The 14,129-nt window shown below is 50.0% G+C and overlaps 1 protein-coding gene across 1 annotated transcript; it reads right to left on the bottom strand.

Moving 5' to 3' along the window:
* Positions 1-2,644: 2,644 nt before the first annotated feature.
* MED1 (mediator complex subunit 1) lies at positions 2,645-13,242 on the bottom strand (the record flags this gene model as incomplete). Its single annotated transcript, XM_079547278.1, has 17 exons — positions 2,645-5,894; positions 6,372-6,477; positions 6,571-6,666; positions 6,821-7,022; positions 7,297-7,415; positions 7,620-7,744; positions 8,042-8,153; positions 8,293-8,382; positions 8,726-8,799; positions 9,359-9,433; positions 9,762-9,833; positions 10,193-10,221; positions 10,975-11,107; positions 11,230-11,284; positions 11,687-11,765; positions 12,257-12,363; positions 13,215-13,242. The coding sequence occupies 17 exons, from the start codon at positions 13,240-13,242 to the stop codon at positions 2,645-2,647; spliced, it is 4,752 nt and encodes a 1,583-aa protein (XP_079403404.1).
* Between the last annotated feature and the right edge of the window lie 887 nt (positions 13,243-14,129).

The raw sequence follows: 14,129 nt of genomic DNA, 5'->3' as shown, positions 1-14,129 counted from the left end.
CTCCTCCCCTCGAGGTTAAAAGGTTTGGCTTTTATTCTGTGTACACGCTGATCTTTCCAATACTGAATCGAGAATAAGCAAAAATAGTTAAAAAATAAAGCATTTGTAAGAGGGCGTTCACACAGCGCCCTGCTGGCTGCGGAGCAGCGACGGCGCCCTCGCCTCTCCCCGGCTCCCCTCCCCCGGCACTGCGCACGGCGCCGCGGGTCCCACCGCTGCCCCCCTCCCTCGCCCACAGCCGGGGGTCACTGAGCGCAGCAGGGGCCGAGGGCAGAGCTTTGCCCCCCTCGTCTGTGCGGGTGTCGCAGCACCCACCTGACGCAGGAGATGAATTCTGAACGTTGAACTTTGGTCTTGGGCAAACGGAGAAGGAAAGGCGTTCAGCTCGTTGTTTTCACACGCATCGCTGCAGGGATGATGCAGCTGAAGGCTGTTTGCTTTCAACTTTTTCGGGTTGGTAAACCATGACTCCATACAAGAAGTCCAGCAAACCGTCCTGCGGAACCCCCAGCCCTGATTGGACTTTTCAGAGCGTTTCTTGTACCTCCACACAGCCCAGGAGGGACCAAAGGGCTTTAAAAACAGAACGATTTAAAGATGGAGGGGCAGAACTCAAACAGCTGCCGGCCTGCTGAGCTGGGCAGGCATCGCTTCCAGAGGCGGCGGCTGCAGCAGGGGCTCGAGAGAAAATCACCTGGTGCTGCATTCCTTACATCCTCTTCAGGGCAGCCCTCAGTCACACGAATCTGATGCTGTGTAAGATAACGTCATTGGCTCCACGTTTAATTACTGCTTTTTTTCTTCATCATCTCAGCACAGGAAGGTGGGAGGGGGGAGCTGTGGTTGGAAAATACTAGGGACAGCTCTGCAGTTTGGGAGCGGAGAAATTCTTGGTTCCTGCATCCTACAGGAGCCTGGGAATGAAGCTGAAGGCAGAAGGAACAGGTGGGAAACCCCTACAATCAACTGAGCAACTGCCACCCTACTGAAAGGCATCTGCCTCGCTATGGCTTTGGATGGGCCAGAAAAAGAAACTGCTTGCCTGGAACATCGCTGGGGTCAGGGTGCCAGCAGAGCTGCAAAGCTCCGTGGTTTGTGAGAAATGCAGATCCTTGACGTGCCATCCCCAAAGGTGAAGCGTGATCTCATTCCCACGGGTGGAATCCTGGCCTCCAGGAATCACAGGCAAAATGCAATGGGAGCACGATTCTGTCCAGCACAGAATTCAAAAGATGCGTTCACGTAACACTTGGTTTCTTCTCCAGCATATTCGATTTCACTGCTTTTAAAAATAAAACCCTCTCCTGTGTCTCTTTTCCTTTAGGGACCAGAAGAGAAGACCACAGAGGATGCCTGAGTCACACTCTTAATTCCAGCCAAAAGGGGAAAATCCATCATTCAGGGAACCCACTGCTCCTGCTGCAGTCATTACCCAGATGAAGCAGCCAGGGTCTGTTTTTCCAGCAAAGTAAATGCAACCACGAGACGTGAGTGACTCACAGCGCTGGGCAAATGCCTCCCAGACAGAGGAGGGAGCGCATGTGTGCACTGCCAGAGAACCTCGAGTGCTTCAGCATCCGAGATTGAGACCCCCTGTCAGCCATGAACACACAGCAGCCGTTCCACCACCACGAAGGGAAGCACTGCGTGCGGATAAAGCACAGCTCGGAAGCGGCTGCAGGGCTGAGATGCGCGTGGCTCACAGCCTCCCTCGTTACCAACACGGCTCAGTGGGTTCTGGGGAAATTCTGTTTGCTTGGTTTACAAGGAGACAAAACTCCAGTTAAGACAGCGGAGCTCCTCATAAACTTAGATTTGTTCCAACGCACGCCAGAATTTCACCATCACCAAAGCCGCACTGTGCAGAGCTTCCCAAATCCATGGGCTCTACCCAAATCCAAGCTACTCTGGATTCTGTGTCATGCCATTAAAACAAAGATCGCATGAAGACGAGCAGCACAGTGCGTGCAGCTATGGACATAAACAACTAAAATTGAAAGGGAGGTGACAAATCATACAGCAACCTTTCATCGCTTTGACCTGGAATAAAAACGCTGATGTCCATCTGAACACAGCCTGATCCTGCGGCGCACACCGGAGGAAGATGAAGTTCAGGCACTGCGTGAAGAAATGCCAGAGAAATAATTAAAAAGCACTTCTTCTTTTTCTGCCAACCACCCTTTTAAAAGGAATAAAACCCAGCCCTAAAACGTACCCTAAAATAATTTGCTTAAAACTTCCTAAAAGCAAAAGCAACTTTGTGTGGGAAGAGGGGCAGAGGAACTCAGATCCCCCCAGAACAGCCTGCCTCTGTTGCACCACTTTGAGGTCTGCTCCCGCACTTACACACACACTTAGCTTCACGCCCATTAAGTCTAATGGGCCTATTAATACTTATAAATTAAGGATGAGTGTAAGTGTCCATAGGATGAAGGCCACAGCCAGGAACCTGGCTCGCAGGATGAGCTGCTGGCACTCACACATTTTCTGTGCAGTCTTTGGAGATCCTTGCAAACACCTTTTCTCCTCTTAGCACACCTCATAAAGGTCAGCGTGCCAGGTCTGCAGCCAGCAGTTCCTTCCCTTCCATCCCTAGCACCTGCAGGTCCTGCGTGCAGCTCATCTTCCAAAGATACTGAGAAGCTTAATTGCCAATTAGAGCCACATCCATCAGATCGTCATCTTCTTCCCCAATCAGAAACTCAGGGCTGGGCCGGGATGGCCGCTCTGCCGACAGGATGGCGCTGCTGGCCATGGAGAGGGGCTGGTCGGCTGAGATGGGGGATTTCGACCAGCTCTCCGGCTTCATGCCGTGAGATTTCTTCTTGTCTCTGTCTTTATCCCGATCCCGATCTCTGTCCCGGTCCTTGTCTTTCACTTTTTTCTTCTCTTTTTTGTGCTTCTTATGCTTTTCTGAGCTGTATTCAGGCAACGGCCTGATGCCATCGTCAGAGCTGGGGCTGTTCTGATAGGACTTCTCTGCTATGGAAGAGCCCGACTCGCTCTCGCTGTCTATGTTTTGGGGAGTGTATGCTGGTGACTTACTGTGGCTGGGAGAGCAGCGTTCGTGTTTTGGAGTAGATCCACTGATTAAAGGGGATCCGTAGCTTTTGGAAGAAGCCATCTGAGGCCGCAAGCCATCCCCGCCTCCTTCCCCGGGTTTCTGCAAAGTTACTTTGGCTTTAATACTAGGAGAACCACCGTCGTGTTTGCTGATGATAATCTTGGCCACTCCAGTGCTTCCAACATTTTTGGAATCTGAAGCCTTCTTGGAAGAGTCAACGGATCCTCCAGAAACAGAGACTTTGGATTTTTCTTTGTCGCTCTTCTCTCGCTTGCCCTGGAACTCGCCCCCAGACATGTTGTGTTTGGAGGACATAGCATGGCTCGAGGAATTGGAACTCGGCCCCATCTGTCCATCCATTGGGTCATCTCCACCAGGCCCGCTAGTGACGACCCCATGTTTCAGTTTGTCTATGACTGCAGTCAGAGATGGCTTCTTATTTCTGCTAGGAGACTTGCCTTTGGAACTTCCATGCTGGTTTTGAGATGAAGACATAGAAGACCCACTGGATGAAAAGGAAGATGAAGATGCCGTGGAAGAATTTGATGACGGAGGCGGCTTCTGTGACATAGACCCAGAGGATCCCATTCCTGAAGACGATTTCATACTCGAGCTCGACCCGGTCCCAGACATATGAGAGCCTCCAGAACCTGAACTGATAGGTGACTTTGCTTTAGATGACGGGGGAGTGCCTGGAACAGGCTTCATGGGAGAAGCGAGCTTGTCAGAACCTCCTGAGGGTCTAGAATGAGATGGAGAGATGTTTGGTTTACTCATGGAAGGGTTCATAAGTGACGATGGCTTTCCTTGAGGCTTCATCTTGGTACTTCCAGAACCGCTGCTGAGGCCGTGTTTGGTGATGGGGGAGGATCCGGGTTTTCCCACGGACTGAACTGAGCTCTTGGACGGACCTGAACTGGAGCCACCCTGGCTTGAGTAGAGGCTGCTGCTCATCTTTGAGCCAGAAGACCCTTCTGATTTGCTGCTTTTAATTTTGCCTGAGGTTGAAGAAGAGGAAGAAGAGGAGGAGGAGGAGGAATGGCTATGATGGCTTTTGCTGCTGGAGGAGGTGACAGAGCCGCTACTCGTATACTGGCCATGAGAAGACGGTTTGCCAACAGTCACAGTTCCTTTTGGGATCTGGATCGTGATTTTTGGAATAGGAGGAGTAGCCACACCGGGAGGAGTCTGAGATCTGCCTGAACTCCCAGGAGATTTGGACCCACCAGTGCTTGCTGGCGGTGTGAAAGGCCTGTTGGACGAACTGTGGGACGGAGACTTCCCATCTGTCTCCTGCTTCTTCCGCTTTGGAAGTTTCTCTTTACTTTTGCCGTCACTGGAGGGCGTCCGGCTGCGCTTCCCCGGCTTCCCATCTATTCCAGAACCTGCCATGTTACCTCCTGAACCATTGCCTTCTTTTACCCGTTTCTGAGACTTTTCTTTCCCTAAATCCCCTGTGTTCAGCAAGGGGCTCTGACCTCCGCTGTGATGCTCCATGATGTCAGAGGACCCCAGCGCTTTGCTTGCAGCTGCTATGATGCTAAAATCTACTGTATCAGATGGGTTGCTCCCCTTAAATTTATTATCCCCCCCATCGCCCCCCAACACTTGTACTCCCAAAGTACTCAGAGCCTGAGATGCATAGCCCTTGAAATCATCCGTGTCCCCACTCTGACTACTCTCGTCAAAGTACTCCTCCGCAAAGCCACTTTGGCTCTGACTGTTTAGCAAGTCGGGATTGAAATCTACCCCATCTGGAAAAAAATGGTTTGAAGAATCACTGTTGGGGCTCACAGCAGCATCTGCTATCAGGTCTGCTGGATCCGTGTACGGGTTCTCGCTATTGTTTGTCTGAAAAACATCTGGGTCAAAGAGGGCGCTTTGTGAATGCCCCGAACTAGAGGAGTCCCTCACGGGAGTGCCGATGGGTGGACAGTCCTCGTTAGTGGCAGGTAGCTTGGAAGCCTCCTCTGCTATGTCCGAAAGGATATCAGTAACGTCGGCTCCAATGCTGTCTGAACTAGAAAGTCGAACCATTCTCTGAATACTGGGCTGCGAGTGAGGTATGGGCTGGGGGTACGTAGTAGGAGGAGTGCTGCACTGACTGGGTGCTGGAGTAATATGAGGGGTGTCCAGGGTGTCTGCAGTCATGTTGACATCAAAAATGGGATTCTGGGAGTCAACGTCCATTGAAAAAAGCTCCCTCTGGAAATCATCCTCAGTCTGATGCTTGGGCTTGTCGGCAGGCATGCGGGATTTTTTTTTCTTTTGCTTACTGCCCCCAGGGCCCACTTCCATTCTGGGAGAGCCAGAGGAAGAGTTCTGCCTTTCAAGAGGGCTGCTCCCATACAGAGTGGAGAAATCCTGGGGAGGATTCTCTTTAAGGAGGTTCATGAGCATGGGGTGGTTCTTGGTGTTGCCTGCTGGTGAGGATAACGGTGGTGGTGTGTGATGGGGAGGGGTAGGACTCGAGCCAATGGCAGACCCCACATTCCCTGTGATCTGTAACAAACTAGTGAGAATCGGGTTCTGAGACACCTTGCTGAAGTCCTCCCCGTGGCCCACCGAGTCATGCCTCTCTTTCATGCTTATGCTCATGTTAAACAAAGTGGTGATGGGCCCCCCAGGAAAAGTGTTGGTTGGGGTGGTGGTACCACTCATTGGGTTGCTGCCCGTGGTCATGCCATACCCTGGGCTGCTGGCTGGGGGAAGGTTTTTCTTCACCATATCTTCTACTGTCTCTGCAATGAGGGACAAGGCCGGCGTATCTGCTTGAATCGTTTCTGCTTTCCTACGAATTGCTCTCATGGTGACAGGAATGGACATACATCTGCAGGACACAAACAAAGGGCTCAGCATCTACCCTGCTGCCTCACAGCAATGCTTCCTGAGCTCGTTTTAACCACTTCATCACACGTAAGGCAAGCAATAAGGCTCTTGGGCACAAGAGAGCAGCAGGTCCAGCCTCTGATCCCACATCTCACTGCTCTGAGGTGGGGATGTAACGACACTCTTTTGGAAAATGCTCCAGATAGAGACCAATTGTCCTGATCACTACATAGGAATACTGGAAAACTTCATTTTTAGCTGACCAGCCACTGATTCTAGCTGCTGCTAGGTTTCTTTTGGAGGCTGTTTTTGCACTGCCAGTTCTGCCCCTCAAAGCTGAGCTTTCTGTAGTATGAAAAACTGGGTGTGATGCCATCAAAGACACTTACATATAGCTGTACTTGCTAGTTACTGTATGTTGGCTTACAGACAGCACCCAAAGCAACACCAAATGACGGAACAAAAATATCCAGCTTACCTTTGAACAACTTTGGCAATGAAATCATCTGTACAGATCAGAGCATCAGATAGCCCTTTGTATAGCTTACAGTTCACATGAGTAGAGTCTTGCACATCCATTACCACTGAAAGAGAGAAGGCATTTAGAAGAAATGAAAACTCTGGTTACAGTGGAAGAAAAGGCTGCCATCCTCCCCTGGAATACATTATGCTCTTACCACACACCAGAGAGTCATTCACAGGATGCTGAAAAGATACACTAAAACAGGAGTCTGAGAGAGGACAAACTTCAAACTGCAGGATCCCAGGAGAATCTGAAAGACATAGGAACTATTAAATCAGAGAACACAGGAGATTAACCAGAAGTACTGGCTCAATACACTTCAACAAAAAAGGGGGAAAAAGAAATGGAAAAACCCAGGGTTCTTTATTTTTTGCACAGGATATCCCACTTGTTGCTGTACCCACCTTCCTTTAAAACTGTTCGCTTGACACAGCTGCCAATCAGTGTGTTGTATGCCACTTGGTGTCTGATCAAATTGAGGATAAGAGGAACCCGGCCGGGGTGCTGGAAGGCGATTTTGCTGATCAATGTTCCTTGAAGGCTTCTTCCATCTGGGAGAGGAGCATCCTTGTTCAGAAAGTAACAGTGCTGCTGTCCTGGAAGAGCCTGATAAACAATTTGTGCTTTATTCCAGCTAGTACTGAGTGCAAGGCAATAAAACAGCTAGGAAGGAAAGTGCAGCCTCCAGAATCAAGTGATGCCAAACCACCTTTCTGGCAGAAAATGCACCAGAATTCTAATGACTGAACAGCACAGCCTTTAACTATGAATAAATGCTGTACCAGCTTCCTTTACCCTGCTTGAAGAACACCTGAAATAAAGAAAACCCCCACACTGCTCACCTACAAGCACAGCACCCTGACTGTAACAACGCACTTACTGCGTAGAAGCGCATATTGTGGTTCAAAGGGATGGGATCGGCCTCCTTGGATAATTCAAACTGTGTGATCAGCTCATACAGGGGTACAAACGCTGGTGCTGTGTCAAACAACGGAATGCCTGGAAAAAAATGGCAAAGAACAATAGCACCTGGGAGCTGAAAAGAGGTGAAGGGGAGTTGCTGTCTAGGAAAGGAAGCCCAGTGGGTTCTTATCGCAAACAGAGCTCAAAACCTTAACTAACTTTTATGGCACACTTTAAAAACTAGCAGCAATTTATTAATAAAAACCCAGGCAGGATCTGTCTCCCAGATCTGCAGCTCACCTGTGCAGCTCTGAAGTTTCTGAATGAAAGCTCGGGACACCGGAATGGGACGTGGGAATTTCAAGAAGAAGCAAGCTGGTAAATCCACGCTGTTGGCACTGGTGATTGATGAGAAAGATGGAGTTCTGGAATATTGAGTTAACACAAGGTCTTGTTAGATGCAGGGCATGGCTATGGCTCCTGCTACGAGTGCCAGACTCGCAATTTATTCTTTTCTCAAACACAAGCAGATTGTTATACTGCCTTAAAAAGTAAAAGGCGCTCCTTAGAAGTACAGCAGGTGCCGAACACACACACCTCTCAGCTTCAAAAAACGCTACGTGCACTCATCTCCCCATCCTAACTTCAAAAGAAGGCTGAAGGTTGGATTTGCATCTGAACAAGACTACTGAGACAGGCCTGGGGCCAGGCCCTTTGCTCACCCTTTGCTGTCCACTGGATGAGAACCCATGATCAGCGGCGCAATGGGAAGTTTGTACATCGCCATGGTTCCCTCAACTGTCACCGACACGTTCATCCCCAAAGATCGAGGAACTGCGAGAGGAGGAAAGAGACAAAGAACAAAGGAAGCTGATGAAAAAAACAAAGCAAGCTTTATGAATTATCCCAGTGGAAATGCATCACTTTCTCCACGCGGCAGAGCAGTCTGCAGCGGCTTTGACGAGTGACCTACCATTGCTCTCATGCAAAATAACAGGGGCTCCAGTGCCATCTTCAAATAAATCATAGGGCGAGACGTAATACTTGAGATTCATAAGGAGACCTGAAGGAGAAAGGCTTATGAACAAGCATCTGGATGATGTAACTGAACCCAATCATTAACCCCTGCAAGCACATAACACAGCACTGTGACTCAGCACGCGCTGCACAGAGCTCCTAAAGCACCTTGAAAGAGCTGCCAAAGACCAAACATGGCCAAGTGCCACAGTGCTGCGACGCGTGACTTGCTAAAGGAGAAAGCACTCTGGATCACGTGGGACTTACAGATATTTCACCACCTCGTCCTTCTCTGAGTTGCATTTTTCATCATTAACATGAATTGATGATAATAAAGGGAACCCTGGACAAAATCATCCTTTCCTTTCCTTCTTAAGGTTAAAAGATACCTCCGCTCCTCGGGGTGAGATAGCCAACACTGCCATGGAGAATCTTGTCCAGTGGGTTTGCGTTGGTGGCTTGCCTGCAAGAGAGGCCATCATCAGTTTGTAGTGAGCCAAAACCACACCTGAAGCCACAACTCATGTGCTGATGGAAGCCTGAAGATCTTAACTCAATAGATACACTGCTCAGCTGCTTATTTCAAACTTCACACAGCTACAGGCAAAGCAGAAGCCACTTCTTATTGCTACAGCACAGATTCTTTATCTCCTGATTCCACAGCAGTAAAAGATGAGGAAATGCAGCTCCATTTTTGACTGTGAAACACTGTTATCACTAATCCATCTAGCTACAACTATCTTTTTGGCCTTCTAGACTTTTTTCAGTTGAATTCTGTAGTTAAAAGGATACTGGTAAATTCCAGAAAGCTCTGAGCAATAGTTTCAGTCTCTCTTTACCACTCTCCTCTGCTAGCACAGCCTTTGTAAACTTCAGTGCTGTGCTTGTTAGCAGTAGTGTCACAATACACAGGCATTGGTAGTGGATACATGGATATACAGTGCCCAGCATGATTAACTACCAGTCCCCCTGATGCAGCAATACCACACCAAACAAGCAGCAAGTCGTAGCAATGTGCTTACCAATACATCCCTGCCATTTTGGAGAGATCCAGCTCCAAGGACTGAAGAGCCAAGTACATTTTAGTTTTGAGTTTGCTGGGAATAAAATAAGGGAAAAGAAGAAACAGTCAGAAAAAGTAAAAGGAACTGTACAAAAAAACGGAACCGGCAGGAGCGCTGCCTGAGAAGCTGCAGCACTTTGCACAGGTGAAGCATTCTGAAGTGTTAACTTTTCAGTTTGCATTCCCACTGTGAGTTCAATACTCCTCATGCACTGTGCACCATGCAAGGCACAGGGATGAAGTCAGCACCATGAAGGAACAGCAGGAGCAGTGAGAAGTTACACACAGAACTACAAGCTTGAAGGCTTGCTCACTGTTACACGTGTGGATGTAAACAAATGCACTGCATGTTCCAGACTTACTTGTCTCCTGGCAACTTATACAGGTTCACAAGCCCCCTCAGATGCTTAGAAAATTCATCAAAATTTTTCTCTCTGAAAATAAAAGGGAGGAAAAGTAACATTTATTCAGATGCGTTGCAGGTAAGGCTGTGTTTGTACAAGTTACATTAGCACAGACAGCAGGTCACTTCAGAAGAGATTTTTGCCACGTCAAAACTAAGCGTGGTGTCCTTTAAATGATCCAGCTTTAATGACTGATGAATGCTGTGCTGTGACCTGCAAGATATCATGCACAGCAGCCAGGATGAGAAACATCTGAACCAAAGCCAGGAGTCCTCCTGGAGAAGGGGAGAGACTTTGTGGGGAAAGAACAGTTAGGAAATGTTTTGTGTTTCCAAGCACGAAACAGCATCAGATCAAAATCAGAACATGCAACAGCTCTTGTTGCTCACCTCAGATGTTGCACCAATTCTGGACAGCTCTGAAAAGGAAAGAACACACAGCAATATCAACGTCAAATGCATCAGTTTAAGTCTTTGTGCAGCACAGTAGCTGTAAAATATCAGGACAGGGAAATCTGTGAGCACCATGGTATTTGATGAGAAGCAACCAAACGTTCACAACTACACTGCTGTTTCTAGTTCTGCAGGATGACAGCAATGCTATTCCTTCTTAAACCACTAATTTGGAATAAACTTTTGAGGGCTGTGATGCCTAAGGCTGAAAGCCCATGATTTTATAACAGATACTTTACAAGCAGTCCGATTTCAGAGCAGCTACATCAATGAAAACTGCAAACTCAAACTCCCTATGGAGGAGGGAAGTAAAGCCATTTTCTTACAGACATTTTCTTAACCACAACATTCACATTTTAGTACTTTCCATTCGTAGATCTAAGCTTTGTAAGATTAATTTCCCTATTCTTCCCCCAGAAATGACACTTTCAGAATCACGCCTGTAACTTCCTCAAGGAATTTTTTCAGTTGTAAAGCTATTCAAAGAAAAAGAGAAGACCATCAGTAGAACTGTCCTTGCACAAATAAACATTAAACCGCAGGAACAGATCGCTCCATGGGAGCTCTGATCTTCCAGCAGAACAAGCAGCAAAGGTACAACATTAGGTTTGGTGGAATGTTCAGTATAATCCATTTTCTCTGCTCATGCTAAAGGGAAGCAAAAAGGAAGCAGTTCCAAAAACAGAGGCGTTTTTCTTGCCTCTCTCAGTAATACGTACCACAGGGTTTTCTCCATGGTGAGCCACCTTGACATCACACAGCAGCCCTGTAGGATCTAACTGGACTTCCACATAGAACATGTCTGAAGTGATGTAACATTCAGTGCCATTTGCACTGAGGTGAGATCCGAGGCTTACATACAAAACAAAACAAAAATTGCCATGAGATGCACACGAGAAACAGCCAAACCAGCAGTGAGGTTATGATGTACAGATAGGAGAAGCCTCTGCTGTACAACAAAGGAGAAGCCTTACCCGTTTTGTCTGGCTATGGACTCCAAGCGATCCGTCATGGCAGGCAGAGAAGACACTGGACAAAGAAAGCAGAAATGAGCCTTACTGAGACTGAACAGCTCTCCAGCAGTGATGTATCAGCACCAAAAGCAATCTCCACTCCTTACTCATGCCCACTCCGCACTCAGAAAACAAGCAGAATCATTTCGCATAGAGAAAAACAAACATTCTCAGAAGAAATGAGAGACAGCGGGTTTTCATCTACAAGTGGAATTCAGGCATGAGCAGTAAGAATGAAAACAACACAGGCAAACCTCACTGGTAACGACACACAAGAGACAAGCAGGCTCTGTAACCGTGAGCACCACGAGCACAGCGAGCTGTGCCAGCAGCAACCTTGCAGGTTGCTCTAATGCAGAGCATTTCACTGTATATCACTGTGAAGCATTTCCTAAGCGCAGGCACAGGACGTACCAACCTTTTAATGCTTTTTGCAAGGTCTCCAAACAGCTCACCAGATGTTGGTGCCCCCCAGAGTTCATCACAACTCGCTTTTCCTACGTCAGAAAGAAGAAGAAAAACGGTCTTTCAAAGTTTCACTCCACGAGACAAAATTGCCGCAATTTTCCTTCAGCCGAGTGAGATTCATTCAGGTAATTAAAGGCGGATTAGATCCCCAAATTACATCCTCATTTTGATTCCTCTACCAGAATCATCTCCATATTGGCAGCGGGTAACAAAAGCAGGTCTGGAATTGATTTTTTTTTTTTTAAAGCAACTTGCTCATGTGAAAGACCAGACCGTAACAACTTCATCAGCACAAGCTAGGAGTTGTATGAGAGCAGTCAGAGAAATAAAGAGAGGTTAACTTTTAACACCACAGTACGCACAGCAGCCTTTGATGATGCTCTTCCCTGCCTCCCACTCCTTTCTACCCTCACCACGGCCAGTATTCTAAAGCCACACCTGACTGAGCTAACACTGAGTTTTGAACATCACTGAAAAGGAAACTGCAGAGCCCTCCTGCTCAGAGCCCAGTGCTTCTCACCATGACTTGACGGACCAGCTTCATGGTTTCTGTCCAAGGCCTGTTCTGGTTGTACTTTGCGTGAAGTCTTTCTAAGAGAGTGCTCATCTTATTCAGCTTCTCTGCCTCTGTCAGACAAACCGCAAGGAAAACATAGAAAAAAGAGAATGTGAGCTGACAGCACAGCCCTACCAACCCGGGACCCACTCTGCCTTTACAAATGTTTGCCATGCCCCACAGGTTCCCATCTACACGGCGCGGGGCTCTACAAACTCATTCTGGGATACTTTAGAAAGTTCCACTGCTATGGAAGGTGATGAAAGGGGACACAGGGCAAAACTCTGGTGTTGGACAGATCAAATACAAAAGTCCCGTGGGGAAAGTGTTCATTTTTCTGGCAATGCGTACACAAGGGAACGTGAATTTCAGTAGCATTATAATTCAATGCTTTTCCCCCCTTTTTGACAAGGATTTTTTCTATAGCTGCATTTGACCAAACTGCAAACAGCAGACAGCACCACCAGCACAAACTGTCGCAGGTATTTCTGGCTCCAAGACAAACATGAGCCTGCAGCATCAGAACTGCCACAGCAAACGGCCCTGCAAGCCCTCACCTGCAGAACCTGAAGGGTTTGCTTACTGACACACAGATATCATGGACTTAATGCCGACCCCATCAAATCCAAGCAAGAAACAACCAAAGGTTTATTAAACGCTTTTGGACACTTCTCTCAGCTCCGGCACAAAACGAGGCCGTGGGAGGTCGCTTCGGGCCCAGCCGGCAGGACGGGGCGCTCGGCACAACCGACGGCGGCGGCGGTTTGGTGCGGTGAGCTCCGGCTGTCCCAGCACGGCGACATCGCACAGCTCAGCGCTCCCTGCAGAGCCTCGCACACCGTGACGGGAGGAAACCCCCCTGCCGGGCCGGGCCCGCCCTGCGCCTCCACACAGCGGCCGCGCCCCGCTAGGCGGCACTCACCCTCAGCGCCTCCCGGCACCGCCTTCATGCCGCGGGGAGGGGAGGGGCGGCCGGCGGCCGAGCCGCAGCGCCGGAATCGCCTGGAGAAACGGAAAGGGAACGGGAAAGCCGCGGCCGGGCCGCTCCGCTCCGGCCTCAGGCGGCGGCGCCCGCCGCCATCTCTCTCCGGCCGCGGCTGCTCCGAGCGCACGACGTTCCCACTTCTCGCGAGAACTTCTGAGTCTCGCGAGAGGAAGGGAGCCGCGGTGGAGAGGCGGAGCGTTCCGTTCAGGCCCCGCCCCCGCTCCGAACCGCCTTCCGAATGCCGATTGGCGCGGAGGGGCGGAGCGCGCCTGCCTCGATAAAGAGCCGCCTGGACGGAAAAGGCGGGGCTTCGTCCACTCCCCGTGCCAGAGCAAAGTTCGCTCGCAGCTCTCGCGAGACGACAGTGCGCGCGCGCACTACCCTCCGCCTTTCCTCTTCTCACCGCTTGAAATCTCGCGGGGGAGGGCTCAGGTTGATTCTCGCGAGAAGCGGCCGTCATCTCGCGAGACTTGGCGGGTGCCCCCCTTGGCCGCGGAGCCGTTTCGCTTTGGGAAGTGAGCGGGGGGCGCTGGGGCCGGGCCGGGCCGGGGCGGCGGGGCCGAAGGGCCGCGCGGTGAGGCCCGGTGCTGAGGGTGGGGACAGGGCGGGCGGGGACAGGACAGGACGGGAGGGGAGGGATCGTGGGCCCAGGTCCCGCCTTCCCGGGGCTCCCCCCGCGGCGGCGCTGCCCTCCGGGCCTGGGCCCCTCGGATGAGGCGCTGAGGCCCGGTGCCCTTCCCCGCCCCTCCCGGTTCCGCTCCCCCACCCCCTTCCCCGTTCTTCCCTTCCGCCCCGCGCTCTCCGCCCCGCTCCCCATGCGGCAGGGGGTGCCGGCGGCAGGGGGGCGGTGAA

The sequence above is a fragment of the Tetrao urogallus genome (assembly GCF_951394365.1).
Source record: "Tetrao urogallus genome assembly, chromosome: 26".
Classification (NCBI taxonomy): Eukaryota; Metazoa; Chordata; class Aves; order Galliformes; family Phasianidae; genus Tetrao; species Tetrao urogallus.
The sequence above is the reverse complement of the archived record's forward strand: the minus strand, read 5'-3'. Positions and strand labels throughout refer to the sequence as shown.